This window comes from Nasonia vitripennis, chromosome 2, assembly GCF_009193385.2.
Source record: "Nasonia vitripennis strain AsymCx chromosome 2, Nvit_psr_1.1, whole genome shotgun sequence".
NCBI classification, from domain to species: domain Eukaryota; kingdom Metazoa; phylum Arthropoda; class Insecta; order Hymenoptera; family Pteromalidae; genus Nasonia; species Nasonia vitripennis.
Genome location: NC_045758.1, coordinates 32,516,423 through 32,530,866, shown reverse-complemented (window position 1 = coordinate 32,530,866; position 14,444 = coordinate 32,516,423). Strand labels below are relative to the sequence as shown.

Here is a 14,444-nt window from a genome sequence, read left to right as displayed (position 1 = left end):
TAAATATTTCAAGTAAACCTGGAGTGAAAAGAAGTGATAATTCGCGCTGGATTATCTTGCGGCGAAGGTTTCATTAAACGGCCAACAACAAGAAGCGTACACGCGGAATTTTCGTTCAATGGATTCGCATTGGCTGCGCATCGGGAGGTCGAGTGTGGGGTCCTTGATTTGTTGATTCGCTCTCAGCCCTTCGACTGCGTACACACTCGCGCGCACGCTCACACACGCACACACACACGTGGGGAGATAACAACGGTAAGAGACGAGCAGGAAATCCGCAGTAGGAACCGTGCGCGTGTCTAATAAACGAAAGAGGTAAGTATTTGTTTTTGAGGATGTAAACAATGTACAGATTATATATTTTTGGAAATTCTGTTTCTGTTATAAACGATTTTTGCAACAAAAATCTCCTGCATAATTGTCCAAACTTCATCATAGCATACCTGCGTCATCGAATATGCGCCAAATACGTATGACGCTTCTTCGCTGATTCGCGGATCGAAATCCCTGGTGTATACATATAGCTGAAATTCCGGTACAACATGTTCGATACATTCATTTGTCTCTGAGTGTCCACGTTCGTTACATGTTTGACGCTTCACGTCGGAATTAGTTTACCGAAACATACGGCTATAAATTAGAAATTCTAACCGAGAATATTATAGAATCCTGCGGTAGTCTCGTTTTCCCTCCTGGTCCCCAGTTCCTACTACTGCACGAACGAGTAAAATTCCCAACCATTGTTGCAATTATCGGGTAAATAGTTAATTTTCCTCGCTGATTAAAATACGCGAAAAAAAGGTCAAGCTCGCGAAATCAAGATTGTTCTTTCCGTACCGCCTGAAAATAACCACATGCCGAAAATAGAAAAAAGCTCCGAGAAGAGAAAAGAAACGCGCTTGTATACACAGCCTCTGCACATCGACAACAACAAACCAGAACGACATCGACACGCGTCGGCGAGGCGCTCCTAAAAAAAGCACCTCGAAAAGGGGGGTATAAACAAAAGGAGTCGCGCGCTGCAGAAACAATATAAAAACCTACGGCGTCCGGCACGTGATCGCGAGTGAGAATACGTGTACGCGGTATCTATATACATATACTTACAGCTCTCTCTTTCTCTCTCTCTCTCTCTCTCTCTCTCTCTCTCTCTCTCTCTCTCTCTCTCTCTTCCCACCCTGACATACACGATGACGCCTGCGTACTGAGACCGGCGGGAGTCGAGCCAGCGCACAATGGCAGACGTAGGTGCCAGTTCGCGCTCAACTTCCCGCGTAAACTTTTCTCTTCCCGTCGTCGCTCGCTCTTGCCAGTGCGCGCGCGCGCGCTTATAAGAAAATCGTTTGTTTTCGATTTTGCAAAGTGAAGTCGATGATCGGGGTGACGATCGTTCGCGTGTAATATAAGAGCAGCTCGATGAGATGCGGTGGACTAGTTTCTGAAGAAGCTGACTATGTCGTTGGTTTAAAGTGTGCTGTTCCAGAGCTGTGGTACTATACCATGAGGGAGGAGTATGGGACGCTCGGATGCTGAGGGAGCTTTGCAGGTGAATTGAATGTATACCGAGTGCGAATCGGCTGTCGAGATCGTTAACGAACCGAGTGCGTTAATTACGAATGTTTCACGCGGATGATCGAACAATCTACGTTTTTTTTTTTAGTACAGCTTGCACCAGTTGAAAATTGAACTGTTGTTGAAACGCTAGCGGTCATCGTATCGAAACTAACTGGCCAGACGCGTATGCCGCAGTTTAAATTAACGATAATTCCACATCATGAATCGATCGACGCAAATTGTAACTTGCCTATTTCGTAAGCGTCTAAGTGGAAGCTCAACTATGCTGATGAATCTAAGCTCCGCGTATTGGACATCCTAAGCTACGCGTAACAATTCAAGTTTCCAACTATACAAACTAATACGATGCTTGCAGGTGAACTGCAAACTTAGACTGGATTAATAAAGTTTTGAGCAGCGGGTCTGGTCGCTTATTAGAAACGAATAAACAGCCTTGTACGCATAATTTGACGGTAAATTGAGTTAAATTTCAATTAAAATCGGATAATTTACCGTCGCGTAATCGAATAGGCCAGAATCAGCGTGCGGTTAATTTGCCAGTCGAGCAAAAGCACAAACGCAAGGGCATTTTCGTTCCGCGGAATAACTCTGCGGTACGCGCGCGGAGCTTCGCTCATTTTAACCGGTGCAGTTTATCCGTCCCGCGCAGTTCATTCTTCAAATTTACTCTTAATCCTTTCTGTCGCGAGCTTTGGTATAAACGACCTCGTCTGGCGATGAATAATTACCATTATTAAGGGAACAAATCTGAGTATAGGCTGCTAATGCTAATGCAAAAGTGAAAAGATTTTCGATAAAAGAAAAACTTTGGATAAAATTGAAGTTCTCGGGAATCGAAGTTTAAGCGCGCTTCGGAAAAAGCGTGGAATAATTGAAGATCTTTTGAAAGCGCTGCGAATCACTACTGAAAAGCTGCTTCATTTCATCGCGATCATTATTGATTTACTTTAATGTATTCAGATTTTAATACTCGAATACCTGATCACATTTAATATTCACTTTGATGCGAGAGCTTACTGAATAATAAAGTCGAGGGATTTGGTATATATATATATATAGCAATCGTCAAGTGGAAATGAAATCATGACAATTTCATACATAATCCTCCCACGCAGGGATGCTCTTTTGTGGAAAATTTTATAACACGAGCAGGGGGTAGAGGGGAAAATAGACGACCTTACATAAAGCGTTCCTGGACGAATTCTCTCTCGAGTACAGCTCGTTATAATGTATAACGAGCGCCGCAACAAAGTTTTCCGATATACCTGCGCTACTGCGACACATTTCGTCAAAAAAGTGGAGACTCGCGAAGAAGTTAAACTTACACAATTGATTGCAGCCTCGAGATGAAAAATTACTTACCCGTATATAGAGTCAGCTCGACAATGCTTATTAAATTCCAAACTATACTCATCTGTGCAAATATAACTGCGAAGCTAGAAAACAGTATGCGCACGCATGATTTAATATCGTCCGATTAGCCTTGTCGCGAGGTCGAGCGAGCAGAAGAACAAGTGTCAGTGTAAAGCTCTCGAGCATCTGGAACAATTTTAGACGCGCGCGAATGTGTATTATACTCTCTTGTTGCGTCATGCACGGCCGTTAAAGTGAAACGAGTTTACCGCGGCTCTCTCAAACGATTTTCCGGGGATGTAACCTTGTCGGGATAATCCTGGACGATGATCGTTGGGAGCGAAGCGAACATTGTATAAACTTGATTTCTCGTTAAAAGGTAAGAAAAGTGAAGGATGTCTTGCTGAGAAAGGACAGCGTGAGAAAAGAGAAGATTCGCATTCGTCGGTCGGAGAGACTATTTTCCGCGACGATAAATTACGAGTGATAGTAATGCGGCTTTTCTCACAGTCGAGCTGGGAAATCACCAAAGTTGGCCACAAGCCCGTTGTCGCGCACTGTCCTATATATATATATTCACTTTCCCGGGCGTGATTCGCCTTCTGTTTTCACTCTCACGAGGTCCCGGAGAGTTTCCACGCCCGGGAATTAGCGTATAAGTGGCCGAGTCGGTTTCTGCTCTTTATCTCTCCTAAGGGCGTCTCTGTGGGCGGAAGTTGCGGATTGGAACAACTGATTTTTTCATCCACTAGTTTCAGTGGGAATTTCGACACTGTTTTTACTTTCGCCTCTTGGAAATCTTCTTGGTTTTCTCGAGAATTTCCAATCTCACCGTGCACGAGACTCAATTAACTCGGAAGGGATTTGAAACGAATTTTAACGCCGATTGATAGCCCACTCGAAGCTTTGTGAACGAACGATCGATGTTGCAAGTGCACGAGGGCAATCGAGTTCGAGTATCTGAATAATGCAAATTGTAAGTCGAGTGCCGAGTATTGATATTTCACACCGAGCCAATTAGATATTTCAAACCGCGTAAGGCTCTCACTTCTCTCCTTGTATTTCTTTGACATGTTTTCGTTCCATCAAGGTTTAACAGAACCACTTTACACTGAAAAAAAAACACAGTCGTTTCTGCTGTAAAGTCCGGTAGTTTTAACCGTTCTGCCACCGTAGCGACTGTTCAGTAAGAACAACGGTGTGCCACTGGTAGTTTTGGCGAGTCGCGACTCGTAAAATTGGTCGCTTACGCGGGACACCAGCAAAAACGACCAAACTGATTCTTTAAAACTGCTAAACTCCACGGTAATTTTGGCGAGTGTAGCAGCGTAAACTCGAATCGCTATTCCAAATCCTTTGACGTCCCTGATTTTCAACACCACCACAAGTGCGTCCCTTGCGAAAGCAAAAATTTTCGAACTTCCGCAACATTCGACACCTGCCCGACCCTCATCAAACTCTGCATACGCTATTCCAGTTGATCATTCCCTCTGGAAAATCGAAGCTTCTAATTTTCAGAATAACCCAAGACACAAGCTTTTTCAACCACTTACAAAGCACACCCAAATCGATGCATAATTCAACCGCTTGACATTTCTCCCTAAAGCTCCTGAATAATCTAAAAATCGCCTGCACCGCGTATCGCCCACTACTATACTTCATCGCAAACACCGAACTGCAAGATTCATAGACGCCACATCAGCAAAGCTCCTCAAAGAGAAATATAAATCCCCTCGTGATCCCAGGGCCTTTTCACCTGGCGCACATGATCATCATCAGCGTGGCATCGTGAATAAACTGAAAAATCTCCCTCCTAGAACTATAGCGAGCTTCTCGCAAGCTTCTCCCCCGAATTCGACACTCATCCACTTAAGGTACCCCGCCCACATATAGTACACGCGATTCCTCTTCTCTCCTTCGCAAAGCGTCAGGAAAGTTAACGCGTGGGCGCACCTGCAGCGCGCGCGCAGTGTAATCTGCTGACCAGGGCGATTAATGTTGTTTGATCCGGTGGCCGAGCTTTTGCATCCATCACGTGGCTCTATGATTGTATGCACTGGCCGGAATGGAAGCCGCCGGCGGAACTGCAAATAGTGCCGATGGAATTCTCATGAGATAACAAACCAAGGCGCGCGCGCGCGCGAGGGCTTCTAATACCGATGACTGTACTTCTTAATATATTTTTGCTACTTCTTTGCGAGTCGAGTATATACCAAAGGAATAAACGTGAAGCGCTGATAGCGATAGGTATACCCGACTCCTGCAGCGTATTATGAACTCGAGGACGAATAAAATATGTCTCGCGTACAACTGATCGTAAATACCCATTTCAGCTCGTCGAAGCGAAAGAGCGAAGCGCATATTCTTCACGTTTGCTCGTCGGCGTGAAAAGCATTAGCCAGCCGTTTATCAGTTGGCCCCGATAACTCTTTTTTCATTAGCAGTCCCCCCGCGCTCGCCAGCGCAAGGAAATGCAGCGACGTAGAAGCTCTCGATGTATCGATTTCCTCCTTCGGCGGCAGCTTTAGAAGCATCAACCGAATCGACGCGAGAGACGTGGGTGAGCTCGTCGCTATATATCTAATTCTCGCCAGCAGCCAGAGCTTATTTGTCTTGGGTTTTCCGGGCTGTACCTCGTGCGCGCTTCTACCTCTCGGCTTCTCGGTTTAATTCGCCGGCATAATTAAATTTCACCAATCGACAACATCTTAGTCGGCTCTCCAATACGAGTTGCTGATTGTACAAGCAATTGGCAGGTGTGTTTGGCTTGGAAAGTTTTGGAATTTTCTGATTCGGATGACGTTTGACGCTTAATCGAGTCACGGTCAATTTGGAGAAGAAACTCTCGGCGGCAATTAATCGTCCACACACGTGGCGCACTTCGAATTGAGAGGCTTCGTCAGCCGGCACTTCACCTTCGGATTCCAAAGCGAATGAATTCACACTCGAGCTTTCCGAGACTTTCATTTCCCGGCAGCGCACGTTTTTCGTCGCATTGGGACGGGTAAAAACGCTAGGCGACCGCAATATTGTTCTTTCGCTAACGACAGACGAAACTTGGCAGGCGGAAAAATTGATTGGTCGCGCGCGAAATCATCATACATCACTTTGGGTATGACGAGGTGTCGGAAGCTAGTCGCTCTTTTTCCTCTAACGCTTGACAGTGCGACGAGAGAGAGAGAGAGAGAGAGAGAGAGGCTAATGTACGAGCTTTCGGTGTATAACAAAGCTCCAAAAGGCATAGGGCTGTGTGTGAACATATGATCGATTTTTCATGCCATTTTAATTCCATTTGACTCGCGCTGAAATGCGAAATGCCTTTACGACAGTGTCAACTTCCGCGACGCACTGCGCGGCTCGGATTACGTGTGCGCGAGTAGCGCGCTGGGAAGAAAGATGAATCGACGCGAGCGCTTGGTGACTTGTTGTTCGCCTCGGAATTGTATGTAGGTGAGAAATTTGATTAATAGAATGTTTTGTACATTCGCGAAGGTGAATTGATATGGTTCGCTTAGGCTGAAAGGTGTGCCCTTACAGACTGTGACGTGTATTGTGGGTCTCTTGTTCGGTACGAGTATAAGTTAGTAATTAAATAAAATTATTGCTTCGGTGATAATTATTGCTTACAATTTTGTTCATACTTTCGTAGATTGTGCAGCAGTGAAAGAAGCGTGTAATAAATAAATAAAGCGTTCCTACACAGCGACTCCTGGAATAATGACGGCGTCGCTTTGATTGCTGCTGTGACGTCTGGTCGTTTGGCGAATTATATTTTTTTTTTTACTGACGAGTGCGTTTGCAGGTGTTTACTAGCTTTTTTAATTAAAGTACAAATTCGCGTAATGATGCGGGTTTAACGGTAAAATAGTCTTTTTGTTTTTGGAATTAATTGAATAGTCAGGACTGCAGTCCATACTATTTGGATTATTTTTAAAAGCGTAAGAAACAAAAATGTGAGAGTAAAGCTCCGAAGGAAATGCTTTAAAATCCTTGGCCTGCCTTGGTTATATCAAATACGTTGCGTATTTCCGCAGACCGTAAATTTCAAAGAAAATAGAGGGTATCTCGCGGATAAAATTTAAGTTACCCGTCGCATCTCTTTTTGTCTTAGAGAACACAATTCGAGCTTTATAACCTTATTTTTTCTTTAAATTTGTTATATTCTTGAAGAATCATATCTATACAGTGCGCTGTTTTATTTCAATACGTCCTCTGCAGAATTCGCCTTCGCTACGTTGGATCAAACTCCAAGTTTTAAGGCCAAAAACGTATTACAGTACACAATTTTAACGAGGAACACTATACGACTGGAGAAATAAGTGCCTGTAAAGTACGAAACGACTTCGTCTCTAGTGGAACAGACGTACCGCTCCATTATGCGGATATTTTCAAAATTTGTTTCCGCGTCTACTCGGTGTAAGCAGTGCATACAGGCACGAAAATTATCAACATTAAACATATTTTATTTTAAAGTTTAGACGTTTACAATACATGCGTATAACAAGGGGAACAGGCCATGTTATTATAATAAAAAGCGAGTTTTACGGGCCGCATGGCATGGCGTAAGAAAAGTATAAAGCTTTCGCGATGATTTTCAATGTATATACCTGGTAAATAATACCTTATTCGAGTGGTGTGGATATCGTGCTTTACCGAATAATTGATCCGTTGAACATCATCAGCAAAGGTTCGACTGGCTCACTTTGCACGAAACACGATACGATCGAGTAAACAATTGGAGAAAACTTCGTTAAGATATAAATATACAATCATGCGCTCGAATCTACTTATATACACAAGAGAACTTTAGCCCGAGCTCCTGGCACAATTCAGAAGGGCAATCTTATTCCGTTTCCTTATAGTAATGATCCTATAAGAGCAACTTCTACAACGGAAGGATAGCGCGCTTTCTCGGGAGAGGGAGCAGCATTAGTCTCGGTCTTATGTATATAGCGTTCAATTGCAACAGTCATTAACGAAGTTTTAAAGTCGTTTAACAGACCATTCAAGAGACGATCAGGAAATTGGAAGAAACAATGAGGAGACGAGTAAATCGACTCGCTTGTATGTGCTCTCGGTATTATTGCGCTGATTAGATGCCCAATTCGCTTCAGAGAATAGATTCTAACGATTGAAATGTCATGCTCAAAAATTTTTTGAAAATTTTAGTTCAACACACGTAATTAAACCTCTGCATATTCGGTCTCTTTTATGCAATTAAATCTAGAATATTGCATTTGTTGCAAGTTCATAATATGATATATATTCCGCTAATATAAGTTGCTTAATTGAAATTTCATTCGGTGGAGTGTGAATTTTAATATGAAATTCAAACAGCAAAAATATGACGAATAATTACTAAAAGGAAGCTGTAATTTAAGTTCAAAGCAAAAATAGCCAGCAATTTTATGGCGCGGAATTTGAATTTTTCTAATCGACTCTCGACCCTTCCTTCATAAAAGTGTCGCGCATAATACGCACGCTTTTATATCCATCGCGTATTAGACAGTTTTATTCGCTTCAATTCATTTTACGTAGATGAGGTCTTCAGATACGAATATAATATATATATATATATATAGAAAATAGCCTGTTTAAATTACTACCCGCATCACGTTCCTCTGATATACAGATAAGATAACACGTTATAGAAGCTGTACAGTGCCGAAACTAGCATATAGTTATGGCAGCAAGTCGCGCAGCGTACAAATCCGAGTGAAAATTTATTATAACCATCCTTATTTGCGATTGAAAAATGTCACAATATAAATATTCGATTCGAATAACTTCAGCCCAGGAGAGCTTAACGCTTAAAAAAAAAAAAATACGCGCCAACGAACTCCGCCTGGCAGCCTGAAAAGATAAAATAGTTCCAGCCCACTAGCATCAGAAACTCTGTTTAAGCTCCTTTCGCGCCGATTTCCTGAAATTTAAATCTCCCGCCTTATACCCTTTTTCTACGACCTAATTCTTTCGTCATTTTTGCAGAAACGAGGCCTCATGAATTGGCCGCGAGATCGACATTTTCTGCGGCCGCGGTAGCTTCGAACGAAAAACTCAACCAAAAGATGGCTGCAACCGCATTAGCGGCCACGTCGGCGGTCATGCCGCCGAAACTCGACAAAGCCGAGAACAGCAGCCTCGACATGGCAGAGATGTCGGAGATTCTGCGGGGCTTCTACGAGGACTTCAACAGCGAGACCAATTATCTGCTGATTGGCCTCTATGTCCCGGTCATCATTCTCGCTATGACTGCCAATATACTTGTTATCATCGTCGTCTTCAAGTACCAATACATGCGCAGGTGAGTCGATTTTTCTTCTGTCGAGGTTATAAATTTTATCGCTCGAGGACGTAACGACGCCCTATAAAATCACGGTTTTCGCATTTAATTTGCGATTTTGGCTTTCGTTCGTTACCGTTGTATACTGAAGCCATTGAACGAACGTCGATAATTATCATATTTTATCATAATTATCGTGATATTCATTTACGTAATTATTATATAATATACCATTGTGTTACGCTAACAATTAATTATCCCGTTATAAAAGATTTTACAACGCAATGAAAAATGATAATTTAACATACGAGAACGCAATAACAAAGGGGCGCATCATCTATTCAAATTTTCGCGTATTGTTCTTTTTTTATTATTATCATTTAACAACAGCACCGAACAAACTTGCAACTCTCTCTCTCTATTGTTATAACATTTGCATTTTTCGTATTGAACGTCGCAGCGATCGATATGCAGTAAAATTGCAAGCGTCGAAAATTCCATCGCGAGCCTAAACCTTTTCCAGTCGCGCGAGAATATAGAAAAGTGATTGAATGAGAAAGAAAAATTCACTCTCGCTCAGCCCCGACAAAAGGTATACGCGCGATAATTTGCATATATACGGTTTCTCCTCCTGGCTAATCTGTTATATGATCGATTTTTCCATTCATCAAACGCCAAGCGCGAGAAAGTTTATTATACGTGACACTGCTGGATTTTGCTTTATAAATACAGTGATACATATATATATACGCGCCGGCGCTCGGTTATTGTATCCATTAACGGGAATTTGCATGAAAAATCACTTATACGACGGCCGCGCTGCAGGATGTGTATAAAGGCGCTTCCGATCGAGCGGAGGCAATGGATTTTAGAACAAATTTCTCCCTCGCTTTGCCGCGAATTCACTTGATCCGTGTATAAAGGCAACGCGAGCTGACGGGAATTTTTCTAACCGAGCGCTGAAATTGATTTCTATATTGCGTATAGATCGATTTTTTGGACAAGCCAAAAATACGTGTACGACAGAAACGCAATTTACTTCTTCTATTATATACCCGTCGCTTACGTGTGACACGCGTCGGTCAGTTCGAATAAAAGAGTAGCTATATATAACGATAAAACGACGCTTACTCCGGGATAGTGTAATTTCCCGCGCGAGCATTCGAAATGAAAAACGGCTTTATTAAATTTCTCCGTCCCAAAGAGTCGGGGCTTCTTATAGGCAGCGAGTCACCCCTCGAAATGAGCGACGTTTTGCAATGCTGATTCTCTTGGTGTAATAAGCGATTCGAATCCGCGTTTTTCCGATGCCGCGCAGGTAAGCAGCCCTGTATACTTTTTCTCGCTAATGAATTCGCGCATGCAAACGAGCAAGAGCTCGTAAAAGCTGCCCCGCGCAGAATATAACCCTACACCCACGAGATTTACGCCAAGGTGTCCCGAACTCGTACGGGATCACCACCGCCTTCTCTCTATCTATATGCATAATGGAAGCGCGAAGTGGCTTTCTTTCGAGCTTAAAAATTCGAGAGCCTTATCGCGGCCGCAGCCCCGAAGTACGTACTTGCACAGTCGCCTGACGTCAGCGCGCAGCCCGAGAGACTGAACAAAAATCGTCCGAGGCAAACAAGCTTCGACGTGGCTTTTTTTCTCTCTTCCTTACTTTTATCACTCCATTAAGCGACGAAAAAGACCTCTCGCTGTCACTCCGACCATTACCTCCTTATCAAGGATTTTTCCGCCGGATTTTATTTCGCGTTTACAAATCAAAGCTCGCTGCGTATTTTTTCTCTTTTCGCTGCCGTTGCATCGGCCTAACGAAGCGTCGATTATATAGAAGATTCGCGGATGTGGATTATATGTTTACGCGCGCTTGTTTTGAGCGACTGGGGCGTGTATCGATCGTAAACTATTCGATCGACGAAGCATCGCTTTTTTTATTATCAAACCCGTAGAGACGCTATTTTTGCCGTAACTGCGTTTGATGGCCTATAACGCCGCGCATCGCGTCGGGAAATAGTTCGACATCTATTGAGCTTTAAATTAAGGCCCTCGTAGGACACGACGCTTGGTTTTATGATTTTGAAGAATAGAATCTGCTTAAAGGCTTATAACGTCCTTTTCAATCGCATACGCGGACAGGAAAAAAGAAATAGCCAACACGATGACCGGCTGAGTGAATTGGACGGGCCCATGCACAGTATGTATACATATAATTGATCGATGAAGTGTGGCGGCAACAGTGAGGAGCGAGTATTTTTCCTTTATAACAAGATTGTTCCACGACGTCGTCTTCGCTCTCAGATGTGATTAATTGCGGACCACTTTGAGTCGCGGGGGCGTGACTCGCGCAAGGTGAAGAAGCGGTAATTAGGTTTATCGCCGCTACCGATCGCCAATCGATCTCACGCGAGCAAAGATCGATCGTACAAGGGCTTCTTGAGCACTGATCCCACTTACAAATCGGATCCGCATTTAAAGATAGCTTCAGTAGCTCGAAGAGGAAACGCATCGCATATATGGATTCGCCGCAGCTCCGGCCCGAGGCGTAACGGATCGAAACCTGGGGCGAAAAAAAGCTCGAGAGAGAGAGAGAGAGACGAATAGAAGCGGGGGCGGGAAAAAAGAAAAAGGGCTGCTACAGTGGGAGAGCCTATATAGATAAGCAGGAGAGAAAGTGGCCAGGAGACAAGGTGAGTAATTTGCTTGGGAGCCGTCGCTTTATACGCGTCACTATGCAACAAGCGCCGACGAGTGGCGGAGGCCGAAGAGAATTCGGGAGACGACGTGATGGATATGGGAGAGGATTGGATGTGAATATTTTATGTATTGCGGCGATTTATCGGATTTTCATGGGCTGTAATAACGCGAATTATGCGGCGTTTTTTTTTTCGCGTTCTCGAAAACAGAGTTACAAGCAGCTTCCTATCGGGACAGGCGATCAAAGTCCCGCATACATAAATTCTAGGTTACGGAGAGAAGCTTGTGGGAGTTCAAAGGAATTCAAAAAACGCATGAGCGCGTAGGTCGTCGATATTATACAGCCAATCCACATCTGCATTGCAAATTCGTATCGGCGAGTACGTCTATTTCTGGAGGACACACGTATCGTCCCTCGTCTTATTAGAACGATAAAAGGCACTTTACGCCCCGGCTTTATTTTCCTTATTCGCGCGCGAGAGAAACCTATACTCGATATACGCCCTACGTGACGTATACGACTGATACGACCCTTGGACGTATAGCTGTTGTGCGGGGAATACCAAAACAGTACTCAGGCTTATACGGTGCGTCTGATGAATTTTCTCTGTTATTTTACATGTAGCCGATCTTGATGTGATTTTCAAAATTCAATCAAGCCGCATCACAAATAGAATCGAGATTCCTTCTTTCACTGCCCTCCGACGTCGAGGGATCCCATGCCTCCAACGAAGCGCGAGCGATTCAATCGAATAGTTCGTCGGGACGTCTTTAATTACGCGGTTCTATCTCGAGATCCCCGATAAATTGTTCCCCGAGAAAAACCCACGCGTCCTCTCTTTCTCAGGTGTACCGCAGCAATCCGACAGCTTCTATTCCCGAGACTCAGGCCTTTTATACGACCTCCACATCCACCGCGAGAAAAAGCTCGAGCGTCGAAATTGAAATTCCACAAAATGCGCACATGCAGATCAACGATTCTCCGTTAAAAGCTCTCGAGTGTATACGTGTACATAGCGCACGTGCCAAGTGAGAGAGATTGAGTAAGGAAGTGCCCGAGGGAAAGTTCCTATATCGGAGCAGAACTTCCGCGAGATGACGCCGGCCAAAGTAAACATCTATCCTCGCGTCACAGCAGTCGTTGAAAGTTCTATCTCTCTCTCTCTCTCTATATATGTACGTGTCAACGGAATTTCTTCCGTTGTCGCTCGTCGACTCGTGTGTACACACACGCGTATGCGACGACGTGACTTGTTCCTATAGCTCATATACACGGCTCTCCATCTTTCCTCTCTCGACGGTCCACGAGACCAACCTTGTATCTCGGCGAGTGTCGATAAGAAGAGATTTAGCAAACTCTATCTTCGAGCAGCTTGGAAGAACTCGTTCGAAAATATATAGTCTCGAACTGAATTACTCGGATGATCGTGAATGTTCGAACCGAGTCTATACTCTGCGTTAAAGCTTCGAGCTTTTTATTTCAATTAACGATCCATCGCGTTTATTCATCTATCGAACAGTGTATACGCCATGTTAAAATTCAAATGTAAAGCTGACTGATCCCGTACCTTCAAGCTAGCATGGACAGCTTTTCATGTATAATCTTCTGAAAGCTCAGCGATGAAAAATGCTTCGTCATTTTTAAAAGCCACTATGACAAGCTTCCACTGTATTTCAACTTCATATACAACTTTTTATCGTAGAATATTTCTCTCCGGAACAATCGCATTGCTTCTCTGTCGCGACGCTCCAAGTCAGCTTGAAAAGACGAAGAAGCTTCTTTTCTTCCAGAGTTTCTGCTTTTCCATCCGAGCAGCTCTCGCTGGAATGGAAATCAAGCGCGCGTATGATGTCCATTACTCTATACTCTACGGAGGACACGTTCCAGCTTCTCGGCGATGTAGCGCCGTTGAATAATGTAAAAACCGTAAAGTGCCTCGACGTCCTGTTGCAAAGCCGATTTTCACACGAGCAATAACTTTTTTGTCTCATCGTGCAATTCAACAAAAAGAACGTGTTACCACCTACAATCTACTAAGCAAAAAGTCAAACTTTCGTCAGCAGCCCGAACTCGGGTAACTTAAATTCGCAGCTTTATCCAGCCATTAATTACGAAGCAGAGCAGCACCACTGCCAAATAGTCGCGCCCGTTTAATTACATCCCAGCCGTAGATCAAAGTTCGAGGGCTTTTGTATATACCTCCTGCAGTCGCTCTCCCGAGAAAAATTGCACACGCGGGTATACACCCGCGAGAGATGCAACGTTAAACGGAAGCGTAATCGAATATCGGGACGTGCGGTGCAACAAACAAAAAAAAAAACGCGACGCGCGGTGCTTCGTCTCGTGAATCCTGCAAAGCTCACACGCTATGCACCGGCGCTTAATTAAAATACGTGCAAGCGCGTATACAACTCGCCGTAAACAGATTTTCACCCAGAGGTGAGCTTTCTGCCCGGAGGCTCGTAATGAGCACGTAGAGTTCGTCTTTTCAGCGGGAAATTTCGCGCTATTATAAAGAGGTCACACGTATAT

General features: G+C 43.9%; 1 protein-coding gene across 2 annotated transcripts in view; it reads left to right on the top strand.

Annotated features, from left to right (window-relative positions):
• Nucleotides 1–1,245: 1,245 nt before the first annotated feature.
• The window catches only part of LOC100680534 (orexin receptor type 1), a 36,484-nt gene continuing 23,285 nt past the window's right edge, over nucleotides 1,246–14,444 (top strand). The window contains exons 1-2 of one of the 2 annotated variants that reach the window (XM_016983121.3): nucleotides 1,246–1,546; nucleotides 8,917–9,232. In XM_016983121.3, the coding sequence (XP_016838610.1) occupies nucleotides 8,997–9,232 (236 nt within the window). In that variant the 5' untranslated portion in view covers nucleotides 1,246–1,546; nucleotides 8,917–8,996. The remainder of the gene's footprint in view (nucleotides 1,547–8,916; nucleotides 9,233–14,444) is intronic. The other variant, XM_008206663.3, reaches the window with a different exon arrangement.